Genomic DNA, 26797 nt, shown 5'->3' with positions numbered 1-26797 from the left:
TTGTCTGATGTCAATGTTGCAATGATAGACCCATATTTGTAGAACACAGCTCCAATAGGGAAATGAGGAAACATAGGCATGCTGTGAGTATTATTGGCAAAAACACTATCTACTTCAGAGGTACACTATATTGCCAAAAGTACTTGGCCACCTGCCTTGACTCACGTATGAACTTGAAGTGCCATCCCATTCCTAACCCATAGGGTTCCATATGATCTCGGTCCACGTTTTGCAGCTATTACAGCTTCAACTCTTCTGGGAAGGCTGTCCACAAGGTTGCGGAGTGTGTTTATAGGAATTGTCGACCATTCTTCCAAAAGCGCATTGGTGAGGTCACACACTGATGTTGGCCTGGCTCTCAGTCCCCGTTCTAATTCATGCCAAAGGTGTTCTATCGGGTTCAGGTCAGGACTCTGTGCAGGCCAGTCAAGTTCATCCACGCCAGACTCTGTCATCCATGTCTTTATGGACCTTGCTTTGTGTACTGGTGCACGGTCATGTTGGAAGAGGAAGGGGCCCGCTCCAAACTGTTCCCACAAGCATGGAATTGTCCAAAATGGGGCATTCAAAGTTCCTTTCACTGGAACTAAGTGGCCAAGCCCAACTACTGAAAAAAAACCTCACACCATAATTCCTCCTCCACCAAATGTCACACTCGGCACAATGCAGTCCGAAATGTACCGTTCTCCTGGCAACCTCCAAACCCAGACTCGTCCATCAGATTACCAGATGGAAAAGCGTGTTTCATCACTCCAGAGAACGCGTCTCCACTGCTCTAGAGTCCAGTGCCGACGTGCTTTACACTACTGCATCCGACGCTTTGCATTGGACTTGGTGATGTATGGCTTAGACCTTACCTACTTAGTGACCTAGTGGTTAGAGTGTCCGCCCTGAGATCGGTAGGTTAAACAGAGTCATACCAAAGACTACAAAAATGGGACCCATTACCTCCCTGCTTGGCACTCAGCATCAAGGGTTGGAATTGGGGGTTAAATCACCAAAAATGATTCCCGGGCGCGGCCACCGCTGCTGCCCACTGCTCCCCTCACCTCCCAGGGGGTGATCAAGGGTGATGGGTCGAATACAGAGAATAATTTCGCCACACCTAGTGTGTGTGTGACAATCATTGGTACTTTAACTTTAACTTTAGATGCAGCTGGTCGGCCATGGAAACCCATTCCATGAAGCTCTCTGCGTACTGGACGTGGGCTAATTGGAAGGTCACATGAAGTTTGGAGCTCTGTCGCAGAAATTCCCTTTGCACTATGTGCTTCAGCATCTGCTGACCCCTCTCTGTCAGTTTACGTGGCCTACCACATTGTGGCTGAGTTGCTGTTGTTCCCAAACTCTTCCATTTTCTTATAATGAAGCCGACATTTGACTTTGGAATATTTAGGAGCGAAGGACATTTCACGACTGGATTTGTTGCACAGGTGGTACCCTATGACAGTTCCACGCTGGAAATCACTGAGAGCGGCCCATTCCCTCACAAATGTTTGTAGAAAAAAGTCTGCATGCCTAAGTGCTTGATTTATATAAACCTGTGGTCGAAATCAAAAACCCAAACACACTCTCTCTGACATGTGTGACTCGGGGCCCCGGCTGTGGTTGCCTCATTGGTATGTGCCGTGTGTCGAACGCTGGTGTGCAGGGTTATCTCCAGTGAGTTACATTGGTATTCATGCCCTTAGACCGTAGTAGCTGTCCCAGGTGCTTAGAGGAGGTAATGTTTATCATAGAAAATGATTCTAATTGGTTAATTTACACATCCGTGCAATACCATGGAAATCATTTGAATAACCGAGCAGCATATTAGACCTAAACGGCATTGTCACCAACACTCACACTGCACACTTTATTTTGGCCTCCTCACTCATCCATGTCTAATAAATGATCCCCATTCAATATATTGTACCATTAATGGTAGTTAGTTTGGTCCCGCATATCAAGGACGGAGCTCTTAATTAATGATAACATGATGGTCTTGATAAGTCTGACGGCAGGAGACCTATTGGCATAAGAGTGGTGCTGACCCCGCTGGTTGTGTCATCGATTTAGGTCCACCAGGCCCTCCAGACAAAGTGACAGTGGAGGAAATCACAGACAGCACCGCACAGCTTTCCTGGACTCCTGGAAGAGATAACGGCAGCCCCATAACCGGATACATCATCCAGGGTCGGACCCCTTTTACCGTGGGCTGGCAGGCTGTTGAGACGGGTATCTTCAAACATCGCCCACCCACAGGCTGTATTTATGAGGGTCCTTTTATTCTTTTAACGTTCAATTTCTGCATTTTTTTTTCTCCAAATGACAGTGCCTGAAGTGGTTAATGGCAACACGCTGACTGCAACGGTGGTGGGTTTGAACGCTTGGGTAGAGTACGAGTTCAGAGTTGTGGCACGCAATGCTGTGGGCCTCGGTAAGCCCAGTCCCGCCTCGGCTAAAACCAGGACAGAAGATACTAGTAAGTACAACCAAATAACTCCACATACCCTCAACTCACTTTGATACACCTGTGATTAAGGGCTATAAAAATAAATTTTATTACATTGATTTTGACTGTTTAAAGGGGAACATTATCACAATTTCAGAAGGGTTAAAACCATTAAAAATCAGTTCCTAGTGGCTTATTTTATATTTCGAAGTTTTTTTCAAAATTTTACCCATCACGCAATATCCCTAAAAAAAGCTTCAAAGTGCCTGATTTTAACCATCGTTATATACACCCGTCCATTTTCCTGTGACGTCACACAGTGATGCCAATACAAACAAACAGCAAGGTATAGCGACATTAGCTCGGATTCAGACTCGGATTTCAGTGACTTAACACTGTCTGATAAGATAATTACTAACAACTCTGAACTAGGTTTACAGCATATGAAATACATTTGGCAACAACATGCACTTTGAGAGTGCAGACAGCCCATTTTAGGCGCGCTAAGAACATATATTTTTCCACGATTTCAGCACTCAGGTTAACCATACCTAAATAGACACAAAATACTGCATTACACAAAACTACCCGAATGTACTCGAATGATTGAAAAAAATAAATGTTTTTAAGCTAAATTATTGGTAAACACAGTTTATGTGTAATAATTTACGTAAAACCGCGAGTAATGAATAAAGTTTTCATCAATTAATATATTCTGTAGACATACCCTCATCCGCTCTCTTTTCCTGAAAGCTGATCTGTCCAGTTTTGGAGTTGATGTCAGCAAGCCAGGGAAGCTAGGGTCGATATTCTTCTCTTGATCATCTTCGGTGGCATAAGGGACGGTGTGAGCCAAGACATCCAGGGGGTTTAGCTCGCTCGTCTGCGGGAACAAACTGCCGCCATTGCTTGCCGTGCTACCGAGGTCCTTTGTCCCTGAAAAGCTCACACACTCCGGCAGATTCAATGGGGGTCTGGCGGCAGATTTCTTTGACTTTATCGTTGGAAATGCATCTGCTTTGATTGTCGCAAGATATCCACACATTCTTGCCATCTCTGTCGTAGCATAGCTTTCGTCAGTAAAGTGTGTGGAACAAACGACTGACCATTTCGTCGGCTTTCCCCACAGCCTCGTATTTTGAACAAATTTCGTCCAATTTCTTGCCACTTTCGCATCTTTGGGCCACTGGTGCAACTTGAATCCGTCCCTGTTCGTGTTGTTACACCCTCCGACAACACACCGACGAAAGTGAGAAAATGGCGGATTGCTTCCCGATGGGACGTCACGTTGTGACGTCATCACTCCGAGAGCGAATAATAGAAAGGCGTTTAATTCGCCAAAATTCACCCATTTAGAGTTCGGAAATCGGTTAAAAAAATGGATGGTCTTTTTTCTGCAACATCAAGGTATATATTGACACTTACATAGGTCTGGTGATAATGTTCCCCTTTAAAGACTGACCTACCTGAGTAAGGCAAATAACACATCAAGTATGTATAACGTTAGTGTTACGTGTACAGGAGGAGGAGACGGCACAGACAACAGGGGCGTAGTATTTTGGGCTGTGTTTTATTTATATATGCATATATACTATATATGAATAACAAATAATAATAATATATATGTCAAGTTCAAACACTGATGACATCTATTAATCAGACAAGAAGCAAGGAATCATGCAGACACAGAGTTCAATTTAGCTCATGAGGAGAACGCATGGAGCTGCACACTTAGTCACAGTCTCGCCCTACGCTCTAAGGTTCAGCTCCTGCGTCCCTCTATTTATTCAGGAGTTCCACAGTCAACAACACTAAGGCCGCCTCTAAAAGGAGTGTTTACATATATTATGCAAAGCAGGTCCAGGACGCACAATACGTGACGGAATGTGCTGGCGGTCTTGTGATTTCGCCTTGTCCCCGCTTCGTCTGCGTGTTGTCATCTTATCTTCGTTGAGGTCCTTGAAGTTTCTGCTTCATCTGCGTGCTGTCATCTTATCTTCGTTGAGGTCGTTGAAGTCCTTGGCTGTTAGCGGGCTAAAACAAAGATAACATCTGTGGCTGAGGCCACCCTCAGACAAGAAGTTTTGGCCTTGCATAGATTAGAAAAGTCTAACTTGAGCACAATAGCTAATAACTAAAGCAACAGACTTTAAGCATACTAAAGTTAGTGTGATAATATATACATAATTATTCTAACAATATACAAACAAGGGGAATGGAGTGTGACGAATCCAAAGGGTGTGTGTGTGTGAAACTATGTGTGGTGATTCGCTGTTGAGTGTTACCGGTAGTGTTGAGCGAGAGGCGGAAGATCAAGAGGGACAAGGCAGAGCTCGGAGGTCTGTGAGCAGGCAGGAAGTCGGGGCTATAGCAGGGCGTCGAAGGTCCGTGTCCAGGCGGGAGGTCGAGATCCAAGAGGCAGTCAGGGAAGCAGAGGGAACGCGGAGAGACGAGACGCACAGCTCGTAACGCGGGAACGGAGGGAGGCTGCTGGATCGTCAAGAAAACACGAGAAAAATCAACATGGAGGGGGAGAAGCATAGAGAGAGAGTATGCATAGAGCTAGACTGGTTTGGCTTACTGTACAGGACAGGTAGCTACGTTCTGGCCCAGGATAGCAGGTTGTGCAGGCTTATGAAGGCAGGTCTGATCATCAGCTTCAGGTGTGCGGATTGCTGATTTATGGCAGCCGCCGGCTGAAGCAGGAGATGAGCGGAGCTCATTGAGGAACGCGCAGCGGCATGCGCTTGCTCCGTGACAGTTAGGTAGGTTAGAAGTATTTGGACAATGATACTAGCTGTACGATATTGCCTGTGCCTTAGAAATAAAATAAACAAGATGTGTTTGAAGTGTGGTTTATCAGAAATAGTCTACCGGTCGACAAAATGAAGCACAAACCAAGGACATTTTGGGCCTGATTTACTCAAATCCAAATACCACGCGCTAAACAGCGTGTGCAAACAACAAAATTGTGTGCACTATAGTGTTGTCACAATACCAATATTTTGGTAACTGTACCAAAATTATTTCGATACTTTTCGGTACTTTTCAAAATAAAGGAGACCACAAAAAAATTGCATTATTGGCTTGATTTTAATACCAAATCTTAGGGTACATTAAACATATGTTTCTTATTGCAAGTTTGTCCTTAAATAAAATAGTGTACATATTACATACATATTTAGTCAGTTTGTTAAAATGTGAGTCTGAAGTGAATACTTTGAGCGGGTCCCCAGGTAAATTAGGTTTGAGAGCCATGCACTACAATGACACTAATTTCCACATGGAAACTTAAACGGGTACTCAAAACTTCAGTGGTCTTTATTGGTACTTTTAAATCTGCGATGCACTGAGACCATAGTAAGTGAACCGCGAAGTGGCGAGGGAACACTCTACGATCAAATTGTATGAGGCACCTCACTCTTGTGAGAGTAACCAATGGAAATGTTGGTACATAGCCAGCAACATACAGTAGGTGCCGCCTGTGCAAAATGTGAACCTAGGGCAGGGGTGTCAAACTCATTTTAGCCCAAGGGCCGCATGGCGGACAGTCTATTCCCAGGTGGGCCGGACTGGTAAAGTCATGGCATAATAACTTCAAAGTAAAGACAACTTCAGATTGTTTTCTGTGTTTTACATTGTTAACAAAAAATAGAACAGGCACATTCTGAAAATGTACATATTACAAATAATCCTCTTAACAAAGCATTTGAAAATTCTGAGGAAAAAATTGGTGCATTTTCAAAAACCCCATGAAGAACATAATGCACTCAGACTTTGTTTTAATGTATTTAGAAAACCTTCAACTTTAAGCACTTCCTGTTTAGCATTCTCATGTTGGCAGATCATAATTTCTAAAAAAAAACAAGTGTTTTCTCAAACCACCACATTGGTGACATCCGCAACTGCCACAACAGATTAATTTATCATCATCCAAATTATACAATTGTAATATAAACAAAACAATTATCAACATGACACCATAGCCCAAATCAAGGCAACATGACTACAAACTTAATCGATGTAAACATAAAAGATTTAAGCATAAAAAAAATAGAACAACTGTGTAGAAACACATTTTTACAATGGAGTTCAGGGTGCGCATTGGGCCATCAACCATTTGCGAGCGCTGCACAGAACTCTAACTGCTTCAAAGATGATGGTCATTTTGACTTAAGTCTTTGCATCTTACTGTTTTGTTATTGTATCCATTGAGTGGATCATTTACAACGAAAGAAGGTATTGTGCCTCGATACTGCAGTAGTCTGCCGCCATCTGCTGCCTGCCAAAACAGAAGCGGCTGATTGCTTGCACCTGCGCCAAATGGAGTAGCGGAAGCCAATTCAGAGGGCACTTAAAGTCAGCTGACACGTCATCTTGAAACGGTATCATGTGTAACGTGGGTTACACTTGAATTGCCATTGTGACATCCAGTGGACACATTTAGAACAGCAGTTTATTTCATTAAAATTGCAGCTACTTTTTATACATGGCAAACGCGTCATGTGGGCCGGATTAGACCTATTCGCGGGCCTGATACGGCCGTACGTATGACGCCCCTGATCTAGGGGGTGATTGTTCTTTGGTTATAAACAGACAGCTGTCTGGAACAAGGGAATCAAATACAGAAGTGATTTGGCAAATCTGTATTGATGAAGAAAAATAGCACTTGTGTTTATGAACAGTGGAATTTTTTTAGAATGCATTAATTTTGTGCATAATTTTACATTTTGCAAAACTGACTATTTGGATCAAGCTTGATCAGGCTGTACCTGCTGGCAGCCTTATCTTGAAGCTCCGTGTACAGTTGAAGTGTTTGCTGTGTTTTGGGAACTGTCTAATTGCTCCTCTCTGGGCTTTTTACTCACAGTTCCTGATACGGCCCCGACTGATATCGGAGGAGGAGGCGGCACAAAGTCTGAATTGGTGATAACATGGGAGGTAAGTCGTCTGTCACATTTTTTTTACAATTCTCGCCATTGTCGAATAATGGCTTTGCCTAATTATGCAGAATGAGCCGTGTAATTTAATGATCCAGCTAAGTGAGACACGCCTCCCCGGTTTAGAGTGCCGTGTTTCCGTCTCAAATGCAGAAAGCTACAATCACATAGCTACTGTACAAAGGGGAAATACGAAGGGTGATCGCTAAGTGTTCCCAGTAATATTACCAAGTACCAGCACAGACATTAGTCAGTCTGTTTCTCTGTCTGTCTGCGTTTTAATATCACTATAGTTTTGTGTTTCGCTCCCAGCCTGTTTCTGAAGAAGTGCAAAACGGCGAGGGGTTCGGATACATCATCGCCCTCAGGCCCGTGGGAACGATTACATGGACGCGGGCCGTCATCTCCACACCTGGCGTTGCACGTTATGTCTTCCACAATGACACCATCCCGCCCTTTTCACCTTTCGATGTGAAAGTCGGGGCGTTCAACAATCGAGGGGAGGGGCCCTTCAGCTCTATCGCCACCGTGTTCTCGGCAGAGGACGGTACAGTATGCACGCCCATCAGCAGAGATTATTTTCTAAATAGCAGTGGTTCTCAAACTTTATTCACTAAGTACCACCTCAGAAAACACTGGACTCTCCGAGTACCACCGCAATGAACAACATTATCAGTGTCAATCAGTTTACTTCAGCTAAATCATTGTCTTTGACCCAGAGAAGCAGAGAGAAACTATTCTTAGTCACCTTGAGACCCTCTCCCTGAAACCTAAAAATCAGGTTTGAAATTCAGGGGTAATAATGGACTCAGACTTGAACTTCAACAGCTACATTAAGTCAATAACATCAGCAGTTGTTACCATCTAAAACATTGCCAAAATCAGGAGGGATGATGTCTTAGAAAGACTCATCCATGGCTTTGTCTCCAGCAGGTTTGACTACTGTAACGACCTTCTCACTGGGCTCTCTAAACGAGCTGCAGTATATTCAAAATGCTGCTGCTCAAGTCCTGACGAGAACCAGGAAACATGACCACAGTAGTCCAGTTCTTAGCTCATGCACTGGCTTCCTGTTGCTCGAAGAATAGACTTTAAAACAGCTCTCCTTGTCTACAAGTAATTTCGTGGCCTTGTACATCTCTGACATATTAGAGACATATAAACCATCTCGAACTCTGAGAACGTCAGGGAGTGGTCTCCTGCTGGTGCCCAGAATCAGACCCAAACATGGTTAAACTGCTTTTCAGTCGTATGCTCCTAAAATCTGGAATAGTCTTCCAGAAGATGTGAGACGGGCCTCAACGTTGGGAATGTTCAAATCCAGGCTGAAGAGACTTTTATTGAATTGTGAATATGACAACTGAAAGTATGTTATCTACAAATAACAAGTATATTCAATATGTTTGGACACTATAACAATATATACAGTTTGAACAGTAACACTGCTTGAATATAAGAAAATAAAACACTGTACTTTAATGAAGTGACTCTTTGGAGTACCACTATTGATATTTGCTTACAGCTTGACCTTGAATACTAATGTTCTGTCGATGCTTACACCGATGCTGTTTTCTAACACACCCAAGCTGGGAATGCCCACCTCATATTAGTTACCATGCTGGTAGATTACGGGAAATCCTAGCAGACGCCACGCCACACTGTGCTGTCAGGGAGGTATACTGTTAATTGAATTTGCTGGGCAACACTATTCCCCTATGTCAGTCACAGATCCCATTAAAAGAGCAGGGGAAATAGCTTTCCTGTGAAAGTACAGGTCGGTTCTGTGCTCTCTACTTATTGCTATTAGTCTGCGAGATGCTGAGCCTCACGGATTCTTACCATGTGCTCTATTTCTGCAGTCCCCAGTGTGACTCCTAAGACGGTTAGAGCTCGGAGTGTGTCTGCAACACAAATTGAAGTGATCTGGGAAAGTCTTCCAGCCATCCCTGAAAGAGTGCTTGGATATGAGGTGTGTTAGAACATGTTGCAATGTCATTTTTTTTTTTTTCATTTTCTTTCTTTTTAAGAAAATGTGAATATTAAGGTCTTCACTTTGGGTTGTTCACCGTCCAAACCACATATTGTTTATGTTCATCATAACGAGAGATAGGTATTATTTTAGTTATAACTGATATCCGTACCGGTACTTAAAGGGGAACATTATCACAATTTCAGAATGGTTAAAACCAGTAAAAATCAGTTCCCAGTGGCTTATTTTATTTTTCGATGTTTTTTTCAAAATTTTACCCATCACGCAATATCCCTAAAAAAGCTTCAAAGTGCCTGATTTTAACCATCGTTATATACACCCGTCTATTTTCGTCACACAGTGATGCCAATACAAACAAACATGGCGGAAAAAACAGCAAGGTATAGCGACATTAGCTCGGATTCAGACTCGGATTTCAGCGGCTTAACAGTGCATCTGCCTCACAATACGAAGGTCCTGAGTAGTCTTGGGTTCAATCCCGGGCTCGGGATCTTTCTGTGTGGAGTTTGCATGTTCTCCCCGTGACTGCGTGGGTTCCCTCCGGGTACTCCGGCTTCCTCCCACCTCCAAAGACATGCACCTGGGGATAAGTTGATTGGCAACACTAAATTGGCCCTAGTGTGTGGATGTGAGTGTGAATGTTGTCTGTCTATCTGTGTTGGCCCTGCGATGAGGTGGCGACTTGTCCAGGGTGTACCCCGCCTTCCGCCCGATTGTAGCTGAGATAGGCTCCAGCGCCCCCCGCGACCCCAAAGGGAATAAGCGGTAGAAAATGGATGGATGGATGGATATGAACTAGGTTTACAGCATATGAAATACATTTGGCAACAACATGCACTTTGAGAGTGCAGACAGCCCATTTCAGGCGCGCTAAGAACATATATTTTTCCACGATTTCAGCACTCAGGTTAACCATACCTAAATAGACACAAAATACTGCATTACACAAGACTACCCGAATGTACTCGAATGATTGAAAAAAAAAAATGTTTTTAAGCTAAATTATTGGTAAACACAGTTTATGTCTAATAATTTTCGTAAAACCGCGAGTAATGAATAAAGTTTTCATCAATTAATATATTCTGTAGACATACCCTCATCCGCTCTCTTTTCCTGAAAGCTGATCTGTCCAGTTTTGGAGTTGATGTCAGCAGGCCAGGGAAGCTAGGGCCGATATTCTTCTCTTGATCATCTTCGGTGGCATAAGGGTCGGTGTGAGCCAAGACATCCAGGGGGTTTAGCTCGCTCGTCTGCGGGAACAAACTGCCGCCATTGCTTGCCGTGCTACCGAGGTCCTTTGTCCCTGAATTGCTCACACACTCCGGCAGATTCAATGGGGGTCTGGCGGCAGATTTCTTTGACTTTATCGTTGGAAATGCATCTGCTTTGAGTGTCGCAGGATATCCACACATTCTTGCCATCTCTGTCGTAGCATAGCTTTCGTCGGTAAAGTGTGCGGAACAAACGACTGACCATTTCGTCGGCTTTCCCCATACCCTCGTATTTTGAACAAATTTCGTCCAATTTCTTGCCATTTTCACATCTTTGGGCCACTGGTGCAACTTGAATCCGTCCCTGTTCGTGTTGTTACACCCTCCGACAACACACCTACGAAAGTGAGAAAATGGCGGATTGCTTCCCGATGTGACGTCACGCTGTGACGTCATCGCTCCGAGTGCGAATAATAGAAAGGCGTTTAATTCGCCAAAATTCACCCATTTAGAGTTCGGAAATCGGTTAAAAAAATATATATGGTCTTTTTTCTGCAACATCAAGGTATATATTGACGCTTACATAGGTCTGGTGATAATGTTCCCCTTTAAGAAATGGTAAACAGATATTTAGACATTAAAGTTAACAGACTAGTAATATAAATATTTCAAATATATAAATTAAATCATAACCAAATCATGCATTCAGTAATTAAAAAATACAATCCACAACAAATTGTCATGTATATTGCAGAAATACTGAACACAGAGAACATGCAAAATGAACTTACTCGAGTTGTAATGTTTGATACTCATAATTCCAAGTGTTCCTGAATTCAACCTTGCTCCGGGTAACAGTCATTGGTGCATAATGAGGAAATGCTGCGTTGTTGTTGTTGTTGTTGTGGCCACAGGCTAGCCTAGTGCTACACCGGGACGGCGTGGTTTGATTGGTAGAGCGGCCGTGCCGGCAACTTGAGGGTTCCAGGTTCGATCCCCGCTTCCGCCATCCTAGTCACTGCTGTTGTGTCCTTGGGCATGACACTTTACCCACCTGCTCCCAGTGCCAATGTAACTTAGATAATGGGCTTTGAGTCACTAGAGAAAAGCGCTATATAAGTATATTTCACTTCACTAGTTCACTAATGGTGTTGGGAGGGCTACTTACAAGACGTTACTAGCACCGCTAGCACCACATCTCCACAGCAACACAGCACTTCCTCATTACGCACCAATGACGATTACAGCGAGCGAGGTTGCATTCACGAACCCCCGGAATTATGGGCATCAGCATTACAAAAGTCGCTCATTGTACATGTTCTGTGTTGCTGCAATGATTCTGACAATGTGTTGTGGATTTTATTTATTTTTGAATGTATTACTAAGTTATCATTCATTTTATGTAACTGAAGTCTTTAAATTACTAGTCTGTTTGAGAAGTCCTTAAAAGTGTTTGTGTTGGATTTTTTTTTTTCGCACAAATGTGCATGGTGTCCATTTTTAAGCACCGCCAAAGTATTTCAAGTACTGATTTGGTACTAGTAATTGTAAACATTACCCATCTCTCGTACATGAATTACCATTGTCCGTTTTGTTCTGATATAACTCGTGTTAAAATGTCTCTCCGCAATAGTGTGAGGAAATAAAATCCCCCAGCCTTTCAAGGATACAAAGAGAGATTCTTCTTCTGTTGTTCTGTCATTATCTGTCACCTTTGGCCCTCGGCAGAAATAGTCCCTGTTTCCATAGCACTGGTCATATTGTCCTTGTTTAGCTGACGCGGCCCTGAAATGCATTCCAATGCTTTAATCCTCCACAGACCGCCAACTGTGTGGGTCTGTAGCTGTGAACTGCACATTGTTGGCTATCCATCCTTTATTTAGAATGTCTTCAGATTACAAATGCAATGGAATACATCACTAATTACTGTTCAAAAGATCACATTACATTAAATTGCACCGGAGCAATGATTAAAACAGCCTTAACCCTTGTGTGGTGTTCGGGTCTGTGGGACCCGTTTTCAATTTGTATTAAAAGAAAAATGATACAATTACCGGTAAATAATTTTTCAAACTGAGACTCACTGGCTTTGGCTCATTTTCTGTGAAGAACATATATCAGAATACATATTTAATGACCACACACCATACACCCCCCCTACACATTTCTATTACATTTAAGATGTCCGGGTCCACTGGACCCGGGGCTAATAGAAGTGTGGAAATTGATGTTCTGTGTACCACACACACACACACACACACACACACACACACACACACAGCAGGCCTAGACAGGAGGAGGACAGAGTGTAGGTACACAGAACATCAAGAAGGTCAAATGTGCGAGAAAATGAGAGCAGACAGTGTTGACAAACAATGTTGCAACCTTGTGTGGGAACCGCAGGTGCAGAAACACAAAAGAAGAATCCCTGTAGGATGCAGAAACTGGCAGAGAAATGTTCCGTGCAACGTTCATATTGTTGTTACTCAGCCAGCGTTTGTGGGTCTGATGGACCCGTTGCGTTTTGTGGCTTTTAATGCCTCACAGTCAAACACTTTTATGTTAAAATACTGAACAGGTGTTTATTGGGATAAGGTAACCATCTGTTCAGTATTCTAGCATAAAAGTGTTTGATTGTGAGGCATTAAAAGCCACAAAATGCAACGGGTCTATCAGACCCACAAACGCTGGCTGAGTAACAACAATATGAACATTACACAAAGGTTAAACAGCCTTAATAGATTTGTAAAAAAAATGGAGCTGAAGTGGATCCCTAAGGAGGACTCCAGATCTCAGGTGTGCGTTTTGTTGACTCATCGTTATGTCACAAATCACAATTTCACACACACAAGTGAATGCAAGGCATACTTGGCCAACAGCCATACAGGTCGCACTGAGGGTGGCCGTATAAACAACTTTAACACTGTTACAAATATGCGCCACACTGTGAACCCACACCAAATAAGAATGACAAACACATTTCGGTAGAACATCGGCACCGTAACACAACATAAACACAACAGAACAAATACACAGAACCCCTTGCAGCACTAACTCTTCCGGGACGCTACAATATGCACCCCCTGCTACCCCCGCCCACCTCAACCTCCTCATGCTCTCTCAGGGAGAGCATGTCTCAAATTCCAAGCTGCTGTTTTGAGGCATGTTGAAAAAAAATAATGCACTTTGTGACTTCAATAATAAATATGGCAGTGCCCCATAACTTGAGTTGATTTATTTTGGAAAACCTTGTTACATTGTTTAATGCATCCAGCGGGGCATCACAAATAAATTTAGGCATAAAAATGTGTTAATTCCACAACTGTATATATCGGTATCGGTTGATATTGGAATCGGTAATTAAGAGTTGGACAATATCGGAATATCGGATATCGGCAAAAAAAGCCATTATCGGACATCTCTAGTTAGAATGCATAAAAAAGAAAATCATATTAATTCTTATCTTGCATAAAGATTGTGAATGACAGGCAAAAAAAACAAATTTAAAAAATTCCCCTGTAATCATACTTGCCAACCCTCCCGAATTTTCCGGGGGACTCCCGAAATTCAGCGCCTCTCCCGAAAACCTGCCGGGACAAATATTCTCCCGAAAATCTCCCGATTTTCAGCCGGAGCTGGAGGCCACGCCCCCTCCAGCTCCATGCGGACCTGAGTGAGGACAGCCTTTTTTTTTATGACGGGAGGACAACAGGGTGACAAGAACTAAATCATCCAGACTAGAGATAAATTGTATTATGTTTATCTTACCTAAAAATAAATATATTTATTAATTTAAAAAACAAAACTAAATACATTTTTACTATATTTTGCTAAAAACATCAAAATTAATTGTATTTTTATTTGTATTTTTTTTGACTCCTTAATACATCCAGCCATAGAATTATACATTAAAATAAACATATTGGAAATAATTAATTTTAAATGATCATAATAATTCATTTAAAATGACCATATTTAATTATTAAAATAATTGCTTGTTTATCAACAACTTTAGCATTTTATTCATTACATTTTGAAGCTCTCAGAAGCCAAGTTATGTTATATTCCTTAAGATGTATTTATGCAAGTTTGAAGTATCAATTATCTAAACACAGCTTTGTTTGCATATTTTCAGGATGTAGATATATATATATATATATATATATATATATATATACTTATATATATACGATCAACCACGCACCCCCCCCTAACTCCCGAAATCGGAGGTCTCAAGGTTGGCAAGTATGCCTTTAATTGGTGAATTGTTTTTATATAACAGTCGTTTCTTAAAGTGTATATATTTTTGTATTACTTATGTGACCCAGAATGCCCCCGTATATGGCTATGCATCACCGACTGAGACGTATCAGATCTCATTTGTGATGACCTTCCTCCTATTTGTGAATTGTACGCCGCGGAGGGTTTCACGGCTGAATATTAATTTCACTAATGCACAGATAAATCTAAATCCGGCTCCTCGACTCCAACAGGTCATGTACTGGGAAGACGACACCAAACCTGACACTGTGGGCAAAGTTCGCATATCGGGAAACGACACCGTTGTCAACATCACAGGCATGAACGCAAACACAATCTACTATCTCGCCGTGTCCGCCTGCAATACGGCTGGCCCAGGGCCGCAGTCGGTGCCCATCAACATCACAACGAAGAAACCGCGTGAGTAAACTCCTCCTGAATTAATTCTTCAGATGTAATTAATCATGGGCCCTCCTCGCACTTGTGCCTTGAACATGATAGGAACAATTTTCCTGCTTTTCTATTAAGGGCCGCATACTGAAAAAGCCAAAGTATGCGGGGGGCCGTGTTGATATTTTTTTAATTAAAAACTGCTAAAAGCAGATATTGTCTCAGGTGAGGAAGTATATTACTAGTATTAGTTAATATAGCATCTCAAATTTTTCTCCTTACACGACAATTTTTATCAATTTTTTCTTACATTGTTAATATAATTTTTTCCCATGTAATAATTTATTAAAAAATAATATTAATATGGTTGTTTAACTGCATAACCTAGTTCAGGGGTCGGCAACCCAAAATGTTGAAGGAGCTATATTGGACCAAAAATACAAAAACAAATCTGTCTGGAGCAGCAAAAAATTAAAAGCCATATTACAAACAGATAGTGTGTCATGAGATATAAATTGAATTAAGATGACTTAAAGGAAACTAAATGAGCTCAAATATAGCTACAAATGAGGAATAATGATGCAATATGTACATATAGCTAGCCTAAATAGCATGTTAGCATCGATTAGCAGTCATGCAGTGACCAAATATGTCTGATTAGCACTCCACACAAGTCAATAACATCAACAAAGCTCACCTTTGTGCATTTACGCACAACGTTAAAAGTTTGGTGGACAAAATGAGACAGAAAAAGAAGTGGCATAAAACACGTGTTAGAAAATTGGAGAAAGTTATAAATGTAAACAAACTACGGTGAGTTCAAGGACCGACAAAATTAGTAGGACAAAACAGTGCTCACCAAATACTCGAATCAATGAAGCATGTTTAATATAAACAGTGTGCTTTATAACAATTAGGGAGGTTTGTGTCATGTTTGTCCTCCTACAGAAACCATATTAAAACAAAAAAAACATTTTTCCCCCCTCATCTTTTTCCATTTTTTTTTAAAAAGCTCCAGAGAGCCACTAGGGCGGCGCTAAAGAGCCGCATGCGGCTCTAGAGTCGCGGGTTGCCGACCCGTGACATAGTTAGTCAAAAATTCTGCTTGTACGGAAATAATAATGTTCAGTTACACATTAAACACTGTTTATTATTGTTGTTGTAACTTTTCCAGTTAATTCATAAGTTGGTATTATTTAATTTTGTAATCAACTAACTGAACTTTGTTTATATTTAAGTATATACTATTTTTATTTTGAGACAGAGATTCTAATATTTTAGATTAGGGGTGAATAAACTTTTTCCATAAAGCGCCGCATACTGAAAAGTCAAATTTGGTCAGGATATATATATATATATATATATATAAATATATATATATTTATATAGAGATATATATATATATATATATGTATATATATATATATATATATATATATATATATGTATATATATATATATATAAATATATATATATTTATATATATATATATATGTACACACAAGGTTACTGTGGTTTATCCGTTAGACAGTGCTCAATAGCGGGTTAGAACGGAATATTTGTTAGGTCATGAAAAAACACGGAGGCTATTTCATCCCGACAAGCCTGTTTCTCAGGTTGGGAAACGTCAAACTCCCCTGAAGAGCAGGGAAACCTGTGAAACAGGCTTGTAGGGATGAAATAGCCTCCATGTTTTTTTACTGACCTAACAAATATATATATATATATATATATATATATATATATATATATATATATATATATATAATACGTTTGTTGCATCATAGCCAGAACAAATAGGCTCAGAGACAGCTTCTTTCCCAGAGCTGTCACCATCTTGAACTCTAACTTATAATAAATAATTCACCCCTATACAATATTCTACCCTGATACCCTACTGTGCAATATTACCCTTCGAGTGCAATACATCCGTCACTGATTGTTATCACTCCGGAACTCTTGTCTTGTTCTGTATATGGTACAGTATTTTGTATATTGTTTTGTATATTGTACAGGATTGCTTATTATTTGTATTGGATAGTAGTCTATTTATTTCAATTCTTAGTTTTATCTTTATTACTTCTTGTGTAATTTATTTTTATCCCATATTTGTTCCCACTACCGCACCTTAAGTTGGAGTCCTTAATCTCGTTATATGCAAATATAATGACAATAAAGTCCATTCTATTCTATATATATATAGGACCTGACCTAATGAATATATATATATATATATATATGTATATATATACATTGGGAAAAACATGGAGGCTATTTCATCCCTACAAGCCTGTTTTGCGGGTATCCCGGCTCTTCAGGGGACTTTGAGGTGTCCCCTGAAGAGCAGGGAAACCTGAGAAACAGGCTTGTTTTCTGAAATGCTAAAAACAGCAACAACATCTATTTGAAGACAAAACTTCGTATAGTATATTATCATTAATTATTAGTTTAAAAAATGTGCCTGTTCTCATTTCAATCAGATTTGTTTTGTTTTTCTTCCATTTTTACTGTTGTTTAAAAAAAAAAAAAGATACGTTATTATTTGAAAACACATAACTTTTAAAATTTCAGAAGACACGTTAAAGATGACGTTAAAGGTGTACTTACAAACTGCTCGGGGAGCATCCTGAAATACAAATAGATAAACTGCTTCCTGTGTTTCTGAAGACTTGTCCTATGGATTTGGATTTAGTATTTTTAGATTAGATTAGATTAGATTTATTGGTCCCCTTGGGGAAATTCATTGTCACTGCCGTACATTTAAACACTAGACATTACACATCACACAAAAAAAAAATAACAAAAAGACATTTCAAAATGTGTGTTACATACAAGCCCTTTGAAACGCTTGTAATTAAGGGCTATGTAAATACATTGTGATTGATCGATAAACTGTGGAACTGGACTTTGTTCGGAATACGTCTTCCTTTGGATAAAGATATTTTTGATATCAATTAATGTCATGATGCATATTCCTGATTTTTTTATTTCAGCACCTAATCGAGCACCTCTCAACATACAATGGTCCATGATTGGATCGACACTTTCAATGCATTGGGATCCTGTTGTAGCCATGGAGACAGAGTCAAAAGTCACTGGCTATTTGGTAGGTCGCCTTCCAACCGCAAAGGTTTTCTTTTGTGTCGGTTTCCTTTGATCTGTCGGTCTCTCTTGCTCCAGGTGTTGCTGAAAAGACATCGTTACAATGATATCAACACCTTGGTCACCAATAAAACCTCTGTGGAGCTCAGCCTGTCCTCCAACGAAAACTATCTCATTCAGATCAAGACCACCAGTGAGGGCGGTGAAGGTGTGGGTAGTGAACCCATTCACATCCACAAATTAAGTGAGTTTGCGGTTTTCTCGTTTGGTATCATGCTCACGTTTTACTTCCTTGTACCATCCTGACATGTGAGACGGAACTATTCAGACGGCTTCATTACACACTTCTTCAAGGGTGTATAATGGACAAAAATCAACCTTTTTAAGAACGTGGGCTCCTTGTCATCCATCACTGCCATTAGATTAGTATTCCTTGTTGGCTACTCACTACGACACTTTACTTTTACTTTATACTTTACATTTCCTACCTAATTTTGCTTAGTCTATTTTTAATCTTTAATCTGTTTATATTGTTTTGAACTGTTTTTAAGCTGTCGGTCCGTCTCGCTTGTTTTGTCTTGAATCTTTTAAGTGCCACCAAAATTGCATTGCAGGAAATACGATGACAAACAAAACATCTTTGAATCTTTGAATGCTGCAAATTTTGTCGGTCGATTTACGTAAAATTAAATGGTACCAGATGTGGATACTTTGGTTGCAGACTCAAACAAGCACTTAAAGCAGACTCAGCCAGACTGCTTCTAGGTAATGTTGCAATTTCCCATGCCAACAGAGTAAAAGAAAATGCTCGAACGCACATTAAGGGTCCACTTTTCCAAAGTGCACATGCCACTGATTAGTATTAGCAATTTTACAAATTGGTACAGATAACTACAACTAAGGCTATGTCCACACGAACATGGATGCTTAAAGGGGAACATTATCACCAGACCTATGTAAGCATCAATATATACCTTGATGTTGCAGGAAAAAAAAACATATATTTTTTTAGCCGATTTCCGAACTCTAAATGGGTGAATTTTGGCGAATTAAACGCCTTTCTAGTATTTGCTCTCGGAGCGATGACGTCACAACGTGATCGGTCAATTCGCCATTTTTTCAAACACATTACAAACACCGAGTCAAATCAGCTCTATTATTTTCCGTTTTTTCGACTGTTTTCCGTACCTTGGAGACATCATGCCTCGTCGGTGTGTTGTCGGAGGGTGTAACAACACGAACAGGGACGGATTCAAGTTGCACCAGTGGCCCAAAGATGCGAAAGTGGCAAGAAATTGGAGGTTTGTTCCGCACACTTTACCGACGAAAGCTATGCTACGACAGAGATGGCAAGAATGTGTGGATATCCTGCGATACTCAAAGCAAATGCATTACCAACTGGACTGCACGGATCAGCTTTCAGGAAAAGAGAGCGGATGAGGGTATGTCTACAGAATATATTAATTGATGAAAACTGGGCTGTCTGCACTCTCAAAGTGCATGTTGTTGCCAAATGTATTTCATATGCTGTAAACTTAGTTCATAGTTGTTAGTTTCCTTTAATGCCAAACAAACACATACCAATCGTTGGTTAAAAGGCGATCGCCGAATTCGTCCTCGCTTTCTCCCGTGTCGCTGGCTGTCGTGTCGTTTTCGTCGGTTTCGCTTGCATACGGTTCAAACCGATATGGCTCAATAGCTTCAGTTTCTTCTTCAATTTCGTTTTCGCTACCTGCCTCCACACTATAACCATCCGTTTCAATACATGCGTAATCTGTTGAATCGCTTACGCCGCTGAAATCCGAGTCTGAATCCGAGTCTGAATCCGAGCTAATGTCGCTATTCCTTGCTGTTCTATCCGCCATGTTTTTTTGTGTTGGCATCACTGTGTGACGTCACAGGAAAATGAACGGGTATATATAACGATGGTTAAAATCAAGCACTTTGAAGCTTTTTTTAGGGATATTGCGTGATGGGTAAAATTTTGAAAAAAACTTCGAAAAATAAAATAAGCCACTGGGAACTGATTTTTAATGGTTTTAACCATTCTCAAATTGTGATAATGTTCCCCTTTAATTTTATCTCTGCGTTCAGGCCTCTTGTCCACACGCAAACACCCACTTTTGCAAACGCTAGCCAAGGTGAAGAGTTCCAAAACTCTCAGAAAGTTTTTGTAATGTTTCCCCTTCAACTAGGTAAAGTCCTTTGACATGGTGCTCATAGTCTGAATTCCACATGCAAACTGCGCTAATTTTACTCCAGCCTGACAGAAATATCACTTTACACCAACAATAGAAGCACCCCCAGAGATGCATTGATTGCAAGACTACAAACTGTAGTAATACCTACTGTATCTTATATTGCAGGTTCTGCATGGAAATTGGTGTGTCGGTATACTGCTACTTTAAGGGTTATCAAAACATCATATTTGGTTTATTGTCAGAACTGTCGACAAATTATTTGTCCGCAAGCAAAGCAAATATTTGTCCATCGTGGTCATCAGCCATGGATTTTTTTGTCAACTCTAAGTACAAAACCCAAAACCAGTGAAGTTGGCACATTGTGTAAATCGTAATTGAAAACAGAATAAAATGATTTGCAAATCCTTTTCAACGTATATCCAATTAAATAGACTGCAAAGACAAGATATTTAATGTTCGAACTGGAAAACTTTGTTATTTTTCACTCCAAATCACTGCACTTAAGCAATGATATTATGGACCTTCGATCCCTCAGGTGGTACTGCATCAAAAAGTGACATCGGTGTGTAAAGGATATCACCACATGGACTCAGGAACACTTCAGAAAACCACTGTCAGTAACTACAATTGGTCGCTACATCTGTAAGTGCAAGTTAAAACTCTACAATGCAAAGCAAAAGCCATTTATCAACAACACCCAAAAACTCCACCGGCTTCGCTGGGCCCGAGCTCATCTAAGATGGACTGATGCAAAGTGGAAAAGTGTTGTGGTCTGACAAGTCCACATTTCAAATTGTTTTTGGAAACTGTTGTGTCCTCCGGAACAAAGAGGAAAAGAACCATCCGGATTGTTCTAGGCGCAAAGTTCAAAAGCCAGCATCTGTGATGGTGTGGGGATGTATTAGTGCCCAAGGCATGGGTAACTTGCACATCTGTGAAGGCACTATTAATGCTGAAAGGTACATACAGGTTTTGGAGCAACATATGTTGCCATCCAAGCAACATTATCATGGACGCCCCTGCTTATTTCAGCTAGACAATGCCAAGCCACGTGTTACAACAGCGTAGCTTCATAGTAAAAGAGTGCGAGTACTAGACTGGCCTGCCTGTAGTCCAGACCTGTCTCCCATTGAAAATGTGTGGCACAATATGAAGCCTTAAATACTGTTGAACAACTTAAGCTGTACATCAAGCAAGATTGGGAAATAATTCCACCAGAAAAGTTAAAAAAATTGGTCTCCTCAGTTCCCAAACGTTTACTGAGTGTTGTTAAAAGGAAAGGCCATGTAACACAGTGGTAAAAATGCCCCTGTGCCAACTTTTTTGCAATGTGTTGCTGCCATTAAATTCTAAGTTAATGGTTATTTGCAAAAAAAAATTAAGTTTCTCAGTTCGAACAATAAATATATTGTCTTTGCAATTGAATATAAGTTGAAAAGGATTTGCAAATCTTTTTATTCTGTTTTTATTTACGAATTACACAACGTGCCACTGGTTTTGGGTTTTGTAGAATATTTCTATTATGCCACCAGTCTCAAGTGTAACATTTGCCCCACACGAATATAATAATGCAATATTAACGATTTGGTGCTTTTTTGTGTTTAGAACATGTGTGTTTAGCTTGGCTTAATTTTTTTCCACCGTGACTGATGGTTCAATTTCCCTCGGCTTAATGTTAGATAGTGGGTTTTAGGATTTGCTCTCCCAAGTTCATCATTAATGAATGAAACTCTACAATCCAATACAAAAGGTTATGCCCCCTGTGGAGGTGGCTTTGGACACGCCAGAGATTAATTCAAATCAATAGGTCACAAACTACTTTTTCTTGCGCCGTCTAGTAGTAAATGTCACATCAACTATTCCTGATATAACAAACTTGCTCATTTTGTCACCAAAATTAAGCCCCAAAACTGAAAAAAAAACATTTGTGGGGCAGTTCCCCTGGGGGATAAAATAGATAATAGATACATAAACAAACATCAGGTTCGCAACAATATTTCAATTCAGTGACGGTGTGAACATCGTCTGATCCCTGGGGGGCATGACAATGTAATTGATAACCAGTGCTCCCAAAAATGCACCAAAACAAAGCCTTTATTTATATTACATGTCCTTGTCCAGCCCTTTGCTTAAATGTTATTGTGGATTTAGATTCATTAAAGTGCTGTACTGATGCACTCTACAAAATGAGAAGTGTGAGATACTTCTCCTGTTCAGCCTCTTCAGATTAATGATGGCAGGGACGTCTTTGAGTAGAGCTATTTCTGGTTCATCAAAAGCTGATCTGATGGTTTTCATTGCAGGCATGGGAGCGCGGGGCTCAGGAGCATACTGTCTCAACCCATTAAACCTGGCTGCAGTCCTCATCAGTGCCGTGGCCTGTTTCATCTGGTGATGTCTAGTCAGAACCTTCAACACTTCCTTCCTTCCCAGCAATCCCCTTGAGTGAGCCTGTCCTAATGTTACCCCTCCATTGGAGGGCCCAGGGTACAGCGGTAGGACTTGGGGTTCTCCAAAGGCCAAAATGTTCAAGGGGCCGTTATCAGTAAAGACTTCATGACAAGGATGTAATGATTTGAGTGCATGATACCGTATAATATAGTTACAAGTGCCACCATGCTTTTTGCATTTCCGAGGTCATGTCGTCGAAATGACTTATTCTTTGTATCTGGAAGCGATACCAATGCCTTAAAATCAATTTTACATATATTCTTAAGGTCAACCGCTCTGTGGAAAGATGATCCACCGTCCCTTATGGCCTTTGTTAACCATCTCAAACATGAAGTTTCTCTTAGCAAATGTGTTACAGTAAATTCTGTCATATCAACTGTTTGGCCAGACAAATCCAATTTGCAATCCTAGTAATCCAAGTAAATCTGTCATTGGCTTGTGAGCATCAGGTCTTCTCGACCAATACAGTGAAATGACTTATTCTTTGTATCTGGAAACGATGCCAATGCCTTAAAAATCAATTTTACACATTCATTCCGAACCAAATTAAGAAATAATGAATAGGCATATTTTTAAGGTCAACCGCTCTGTGGAAAGATGATCCAATCGTCCCTTATGGCCTTTGTTAACCATCTCAAACATGGAGTTTCTCTTAGCAAATGTGTTACAGTAAATTCTGTCATATCAGCTGTTTGGCCAGACAAATCCAATTTCCAACCCTAGTAATCCAAGTAAATCTGTCATTGGCTTGTGAGCATCAGGTCTTCTCAACCAATACAGTGAAATTACTTATTCTTTGTATCTGGAAACGATACCAATGCCTTAAAAATCAATTTTACACATTCATTCCGAACCAAATTAAGAAATATTGAATAGGTACAGTATATTCTTAAGGTCAACCGCTCTGTGGAAAGATGGTCCAATCGTCCCTTATGGCCTTTGTTAACCATCTCAAACATGAAGTTTCTCTTAGCAAATGTATTACAGTAAATTCTGTCATATCAGCTGTTTGGCCAGACAAATCCAATTTGCAATCCTAGTAATCCAAGTAAATCTGTCATTGGCTTGTGAGCATCAGGTCTTCTCAACCAATACAGTGAAATTACTTATTCTTTGTATCTGGAAACGATGCCAATGCCTTAAAAATCAATTTTACACATTCATTCCATACCAAATTAAGAAATATTGAAATGGTATATTCTTAAGGTCAACCGCTCTGTGGAAAGATGATCCAATCGTCCCTTATGGCCTTTGTTAACCATCTCAAACATGAAGTTTCTCTTAGCAAATGTGTTACAGTAAATTCTGTCATATCAGCTGTTTGGCCAGACAAATCCAATTTCCAATCCTAGTAATCCAAGTAAATCTGTCATTGGCTTGTGAGCATCAGGTCTTCTCAACCAATACAGTGAAATTACTTATTCTTTGTATCTGGAAATGATGCCAATGCCTTAAAAATCTATTTTACACATTCATTCCATACCAAATTAAGAAATATTGAAATGGTATATTCTTAAGGTCAACCGCTCTGTGGAAAGATGATCCAATCGTCCCTTATGGCCTTTGTTAACCATCTCAAACATGACGTTTCTCTTAGCAAATGTGTTACAGTAAATTCTGTCATATTAGCTGTTTGGCCAGACAAATCCAATTTGCAATCCTAGTAATCCAAGTAAATCTGTCATTGGCTTGTGAGCATCAGGTCTTCTCGACCAATACGGTGATTTCTCTCCATCTTACGCCCTTAAATAATAAATGGCCATCACTCTCGGTTTTATCAGTCTCGTGAAAAGATTGTTTTTCACGGAGAAGAGATGCGTGCAACACTTCCATGTCAAACAGATCCCATGTGTATTGTTCGTCTTTTTACATGAATACGGCCTGTGCTCTGAATCACAGGACTATTACCAAATAGTGTACACTGCAGATGATCACCTGGTCCAGTGCACAGAGGACTACATCAATGATAGTGCCTTCACCAGAGCGCAAAGATAGTTGATTTTGGGGTTTTTTCCAGACAGCCCTAACATAAGTTAATGTTTTTTGCGTGTTTCAAAATTTGACTCAAATGACAGAAAGCCCTGTGGGAGAATGCCAATAACGATCTATCCCCATAGACGAGTAATTATGTATTGAAATAATTAAACCTTCCTAAGGCTGAATCCCAATTTACTCTTGCCCCTCACCCTCCAATCAGATCTAGCGGTGAAAAACACGCCCTAAGAAATGAGATGCCACCAGTCGTACACTATTCGTCAATAAGCAAAACCAGTGGTTCTTAACCTTGTTGGAGGTACCGAACCCCACCAGTTTCATATGCGCATTCACCGAACCCTTCTTTAGTGAAAAATAAAATGTTGTTTTTTTTCAAATTCAAGACAAAGTTATATGTTTTTGGTAACACTTTAGTATGGGGAACATAGACTTAATTTAGAGTTACTTGGTTAGGGTTAGGGTTAGAGGGTAAGGGCCAGGGTAAGAGGGTTAGGCTTATAATAAGGCCATGCCGAATGAGGCATTAACAAGTACTTAATAATGACTAGTTAAGTAAATTTGCATGGTAATAAGCAACTAATTGATGGTGAATATGTTCCCCATACTAAAGTGTTACCATGTTTTTTTACTGGTGCACAAAATGAACCATGCATGAACATCACCTTGTTCAAACAACAAAACCAACACAGTGCATAAACTCACAACAAATTACACACCTGCAAATCAGTCTGACTTCTGCTGTTGCCGTATCCGTAATACGCCGATAGGGAGAAGTTTTTATTTACACGATGAGTCGGGTGTGTCTTGACCTCCGCCGAACCCCTGAGCCCGACTCACCGAACCCCTAGGGTTCGATCGAACCCAGGTTAAGAACCACTGAGCTAAACAAAAGTGAATAGTATTCAGAAGCTACAATATGTACAGTTGTGGATGGATGGACTTTAAAATGAAAAAAACAACATTCCAAACATGGTTAATTCCGAAATTAGATATGCTCTGTTATCACTCATGATTTCAATGTCAATTTCCTTTATTTAACCAGGTAAAGACTTATTTAGATTAAAATCTATTTTCCAAGAGTGACCTGACAAAGAGGGCGGCACAAACATTGCATGTTTATTTATTTATTTTGTTTTTAACTGCAGTGAAGTATGTTTGCCGCGAGTTTGACATAGGGGTTTACTAGCTACAGCAGTGTTAGCAAGTTCGTATGACGAACAATTTTAAAATAAAAACAACATTCTAAACATGTCTAACAAAAATTATGAAAATAAATTAGCTGACTAAAAAATCCTGAAAGGTTCTAAATTGTAGTTAAAATTGGTTTGTCTGACATTAGCTTCCTCTGAGACAAATCATTTCAAAATAATACTGTTCATAATTATCGGATATTTCACGATCAATTTACTTCTCGCAACACTTGGTTGCAAGTGTGTTTGGGACCAGACTTTGTTTCGAGGGCTCTTGGTTGTCTTCCGTCACGTGACGTTTGAACAGAAGTAAACAAAGTGGTGGGCCACCAAACCAATATGGCTACTGCAAAAAGAGTGTGAACTATCTGAGTACGCAAGGGGCCTAGATCTTACCACTAAAAGCAGATACGAGCAAACAATCAAATTATGCGATGGAATCGATCCCTATAAGTTATCAAACAAGATTTGTTGAGCGATATCAATGATTATCTGTCGGTTGCGTTCCCATACATGTCGAACTATCTGGTGCTCCGGACGTCATTCTACAAGACAAAACAGACGGAAGCTTGGAAAAGCAAGGAGGTCTACAACTTATTTGTGTGTGACTCGGTCAAGAAAATTGGTATCAA

At 40.4% G+C, this 26797-nt stretch overlaps 1 protein-coding gene across 1 annotated transcript in view; it reads left to right on the top strand.

The window, feature by feature from the left end:
- cntn3b (contactin 3b) overlaps nt 1-23539 on the top strand; it is a 156014-nt gene extending 132475 nt beyond the window's left edge. The window contains exons 14-22 of the mRNA XM_061923961.1: nt 2059-2217; nt 2315-2464; nt 7305-7375; nt 7687-7921; nt 9234-9343; nt 15069-15255; nt 18220-18332; nt 18407-18572; nt 22833-23539. Of these exons, the coding sequence (XP_061779945.1) occupies nt 2059-2217; nt 2315-2464; nt 7305-7375; nt 7687-7921; nt 9234-9343; nt 15069-15255; nt 18220-18332; nt 18407-18572; nt 22833-22924 (1283 nt within the window). The 3' untranslated portion in view covers nt 22925-23539. The remainder of the gene's footprint in view (nt 1-2058; nt 2218-2314; nt 2465-7304; nt 7376-7686; nt 7922-9233; nt 9344-15068; nt 15256-18219; nt 18333-18406; nt 18573-22832) is intronic.
- Nucleotides 23540-26797: the final 3258 nt, after the last annotated feature.

Source organism: Nerophis lumbriciformis, linkage group LG28 (assembly GCF_033978685.3).
Source record: "Nerophis lumbriciformis linkage group LG28, RoL_Nlum_v2.1, whole genome shotgun sequence".
In the NCBI taxonomy this organism is placed as follows: Eukaryota; Metazoa; Chordata; class Actinopteri; order Syngnathiformes; family Syngnathidae; genus Nerophis; species Nerophis lumbriciformis.
Note: the sequence above shows the minus strand (reverse complement) of the source record. Positions and strands in the feature narration are given on the sequence as shown.